This window comes from Belonocnema kinseyi, chromosome 4 (assembly GCF_010883055.1).
Source record: "Belonocnema kinseyi isolate 2016_QV_RU_SX_M_011 chromosome 4, B_treatae_v1, whole genome shotgun sequence".
In the NCBI taxonomy this organism is placed as follows: domain Eukaryota; kingdom Metazoa; phylum Arthropoda; class Insecta; order Hymenoptera; family Cynipidae; genus Belonocnema; species Belonocnema kinseyi.
In genome coordinates this window covers 64,712,108-64,717,226 of record NC_046660.1, presented here as the reverse complement: position 1 = coordinate 64,717,226, position 5,119 = coordinate 64,712,108, and the positions used below count along the sequence as shown (strand labels likewise).

Sequence of the window (5,119 nt, the reverse complement as noted above, 5' to 3'; positions counted from 1 at the left end):
GATGGTTTTAAAAAAATGATTCTTATGTTTCCTTATTATTTATTTATAACTAAAAATCCAAAGTCAAGTTAAAATTTCAGAAAAAACAGCAACTTTATAAAATTATTTAAAGACAATATTATTCAAAGTTGTAATAAATTGTTTCCAAAATTATGTTGGTTAACTTGAATTAATTGTTACCAAATTCGAAAAGTGGACAAATAGTTTATTATTCTAAGAGAATATTATTGAAAATAATATTAATCAAGGAATTTGTATTATCATCGGAGAATAACAAAAATTCTTAACTTCTTTAAGACTAGAAGGAGCAACGGATTGCATATTTTTTAAATTAGTTTTTTTGACTGGAAAAATAACTGCTCCTTCGCTCTGCTTGGAATCGAACCACAGAACTTTCGATTGCATAGAGAAATCGAAAGAAAAATCTTTTTTTAGAAATATACGCAATATTTTGCCAGGTGTTAAAAGTACCGACATTTTTCAAGGAAGGTGTATTATCATCGGAGAATAAAAGAAATTCTTAACGTTTTTTAGGCTAGGAGGAGCTATGAATTAAACATTTTTTAAATTAATTTTTTGTATAGAAAAAGATCTGCTCCTTCGCTCTGCTGATAATCGAACCACGTAACTTACGATTACCGACTTTTAAAGGAAAAAGCACCCCACTGACAATCGGAAGTTCTGTGGTTCGATTCCCAAGGAGAAAACCTTCTTTCTGAAAGAAATTTTTATTAAATAATAAATAAATAGTGTAAATAAATACGAATGTTAAATTTAACTAAATCTTGTCTCGCTCTAACTAACAAGGTAAAAATAATTTGGAAAATTCGGAAAAACCGCGACTTTTTAACAATTTTAAGAGAAAATTGCTAAAAACGATACTAAAGTTTATGAAAAATGTATGTAAGCATTTATTTATCAGTAAAAGTATTGTAGTAAATTATGTATTAGAAAAAATTGGTGTTAAAAAAATCGCAAGAAAAATCATTAGCGCCAAAAACTCGCATATCCCCAATTTCTAAATATCATTTTTAAAAAAACATTTATTTCTTACTGGATTTGAACAAATTAAGAGTCAATATGCATGAAAATTCAAAAAACAATTTTTAATGCATTTTTGGACCACTCTACTGTTTACTGGCCTGGAAAATGTGTAAATTTTAGGGAACTAATTTTCTTGGTCACGAAAAATTGGAACTTTGTCAAGGGTTCTTTAATTACTTTCAAAAAATTGTAATATTAAATTCAACAAATATTTATTTTGCTCGAAATGGATTAGTTTAGTCAAAAAAGATGTTAGACTTCCAAAATAAAATTCAAAATAGTTAAAATAAAAATTACATCAATATAAAAATATGTTTTTCTTTTATGGCTTATTCATATTATTTGAGATAACATATACTATAAAATATAATAATTTAGTATTAATATTTATTTTATATTTTAATTTAAAAAATATCTTCTAATAATTTTTAATCAGATACAATAAAAAAAATTAGATAATTTTATATTTATAATGAAAACCGGAAATTTCATTCAGAAATCAATATTTTAAAAATAATTCAATTTTTAAAAGGATTCGAAATATTTAGAAATTATTTCATTTGTCATTTAAATCTCGTCTTTCAGTACAAAATTTTCATTATTTCAGACAGATTGGGTAATTTTGGGTCGTCTGAAAAATCACGAAACATAAAATTTCAAAATTGGAAAATTCTGGAATAATAAAATTCCCGAACTGTTTATAATATTAAAAAATTGGAAAAATCCCGAGTTAAAAAATTGCCGAATTATAAAATATCCTCACTAGAAAATTCCCGAAATTAAACGATTTTTTTTTGTAAATTTGATATATTTATTCAAAATAAAATAATGAAATATTTTTATTCCCAACAATTATTTTTAATGATTGAAATTATTGTTTGAAATTAGAATAACTATATAATTGAAAAAAATTTCATCCAGAAATATATTCGTTTGATTAATGTTATTTTACTTTCACACAATTGTTGGAAATTGTAAACTTTAAAAATAATTTCTTCTGTGATAAAAATGTTTTATTATTATTTAATAAGTAAATCAAAATATTTGCAGACAAATTATAATTATTTAAATTCGGGAATTTTATTAATAGAAAATTTTACAATTTAGGAATTTCAAAGTGTTTTGAATTTTATTTCTCAGGATTTTTCAGTCCCGTAATTTTGTAGAAAATTATTTTCTGTTTAAAAATTCTATCTTATCCCTTCGCATATGCAACCCGTATTACACCTCTGAAATGTAGGAAGTGAGAAATCGTGACACCTAATTTTGTAGGTTAGTTTTATTGTCGAGAGTGCCGGCCATAAAAATTAGTGGCGAAAGTCAGCTGATCGAAGAAACAAGTGTTTTCACCTATTATTATCAATCTTTCTTTATATACTTTAGAGCGATTTACAAGAATTAAATACAATGAGTAGTTCAAGTGCACCGGTTTATGATCACAGTGAATATCAAACTCCTTTATCCACTCGATATGCTTCTAAAGAAATGCGCTATAATTTTAGCGATCAAAACAAGTTTAGCACCTGGCGCCAATTATGGGTCTATCTCGCAAAAGCTGAAATGGTTCGTAAATTATTTATTTTATTATTATTAAATTATCCCGGAATAATGTGTATTACATACCAAATAAAGTAACACGGCAGGCGTTTTTGAGGTTAGGCATTTAAATGCACCGTGATTTTGTCATATTTTCTGATTTAAAAGGAATTTTAAGACGATAAGGAAGTGAACGTTGGAATATTTCTTATTTTTGACTATTTTGATTATATACTGCAGTATTTGAGAGTTGTATTTTATGTAAACATTCAAGATTTCATCATTTTAAAAACGTTTTTGCAAAGTTGAATCTTTCAATTACTAAAGTATTTGGATTAAAATGTCGATAGAAGTATCTTTAATACTCTTTTAAAAATCTGAAGCTTTCATAGTTTGGAGTGTAAGACAAATTAGGAATCGCTTTTTCAATTTTCGAATTTTATTTATTTCGGAATTCGACTCAGAAGTGATAATATATGTATTTATTTGAAATTCTCAACAATAATGATTGTGGGTTCTCAAATAAAGAAAATCATACCATCTTCATGTTTTTAGCGAATAAAGGCCCCCCGCAAAGTATCTCTGGAAAATTAATTTGAAATGGTTATCGCGGGTCGTTGTTATCTTTATTTTTTCATGACAGGCTATTTAAACATTGCGTTATATAATTTCCACACAATCATTCAATTGGGTTTAAACAGGCAAGTCAATGTCGAATCACGAAAGTTATTCATTATAATAAACCTTATTTATCATAATTGGTACAGAAAAATTATTCTCATAAATTACAATTTGTTTCTATCATATTGTTACTTAAATCTTCTACTATTAACAATTGAATGTTGTCTTGGATTTTAAACAGAATTATTGAAATTAATAGACATTTGGTATAAATGAAAAATTCAGAAAAGTAAAATTTTCGTCAATAAAATTCCCGAATTTGAAAATTCCTGAACAGATTATAATATTTCTGAATTAGAAAATTACAGACAAATAATTGCCGAATTAGGCAATTACCGAATTTAAACAATTACATTTTTTATAAATATTTATTTATTAGCAATACAATAATCAAATAGTTTTACCAAGAAAAAATGATTCTTATGGTTTGAATTTAAATGAACATCAATTAAAACAAAATTTCATTTAGATATATTTTTTTCAATTATTGTTATTTTAAATTCAAACAATAATTTTACAAACTTTGAACATTATGAAAAGGCCCGAAAAATAAAATTCCGTAATAATTAACTTTCCTAATAATAAAATTTCCGAAAAGTTCATAATTTTAACTAATTGAAAAATTCCTGACAGTTTATAATATTGCCCAACCTGAAAATTCCCAAATAATAACATTCCCGACAGAAAATTGCCGAATTATAAAATTCCCGACAGAAAAAGTGCCGAATTTAAACAATTTTTTTCATAGATAATTCATTTGTTAAAAATACAATATTCAAATATTTGATTAAAAAAAATATATATATTTTAATTTGAAAATAAAATGTAAGACTAAAATGTTTACAAGAGTACAAAAATTTAAAGCAGTTGATTCGAGTAAAAATAAGTGTCAAAATTGAGTGGACGAAGAAAAAGAAAAATATAGTGAAGTGCATTGCTCCAAATTGTAAATCTGGCTACCATTCGAGTCGTGATGAAGCCGAAAAATTCATTTTTTCAAAGTGCTTCAAAATTTAGTTGATATATATATAAGAAAAAAATAAATTGGGAAGATTTTTAGTAACAGCTGACCAGTTTGTTTGCGTGAAACATTTTCTTCCCGATGATATTGTCACCATCTCCGCAACCCCCCAAATATGACCCAAAAATAAAAAAAAACTACATTTTTACGTATAATTGTTACTTTTTAGCAATTCCCGTCGCCTTTTTTATATAAACAATTACTAATGGATAATTTGAATATTTCCCAAGGCTTTTTAAACAATTTTCAATTGTTTAAAGAAGTATAAATTATTTAAACAATTATTTGTTCTTAAAAATGTAAAAAATAATTGTATGTTCTGATTGAAATGTAATTATTTATCATTTTGTGGAGTATTACATTTTTCTAAAAATATTATGTAATTATTTAAAGAATTATGTATTGTCTATCTTCAAAATTTCTAAAGATTGAGCCAAAGATATCAACTTTCTTTTCAAATTAATATGCTATGCCACGTTTTGTTGAATAATTACATAATTTTGATACATTTCTCTTAGTGTTTAATAAATTTCTATTTGTTTAAACAATCTTTATTTGCTCATTAGAAGAAATGTCTCAAAATTATATAATTATTCTACAGAAAGTAGCACAGGATACCAATTTTATTTCTTGGACACACTTCTTTAATCCCTAAAAATTTCGGTACATTTCGATAAAACCGTGGAACATGAGTTCAATTTTTCGAAAATTCAAAATGACCCCATGTTAATTAAACAGAATTTTGAAGTGCCTGGTGACACGTGTTAATATTCGAATTTTCAGAAACCAAATATTACAGATTTCATTTCTCAGGAAATGGAAACTTGGGGGGGGGGG

At 25.6% G+C, this 5,119-nt stretch overlaps 1 protein-coding gene across 2 annotated transcripts in view; it reads left to right on the top strand.

Moving 5' to 3' along the window:
* The first annotated feature begins 2,348 nt into the window (after positions 1 to 2,348).
* The window catches only part of LOC117172155 (adenylosuccinate lyase), a 64,766-nt gene continuing 61,995 nt past the window's right edge, over positions 2,349 to 5,119 (top strand). For both annotated transcript variants that reach the window (XM_033359959.1, XM_033359960.1), the window contains exon 1: positions 2,349 to 2,607. In XM_033359959.1, coding sequence (XP_033215850.1) covers positions 2,452 to 2,607 — 156 coding nt within the window. In that variant the 5' untranslated portion in view covers positions 2,349 to 2,451. The remainder of the gene's footprint in view (positions 2,608 to 5,119) is intronic.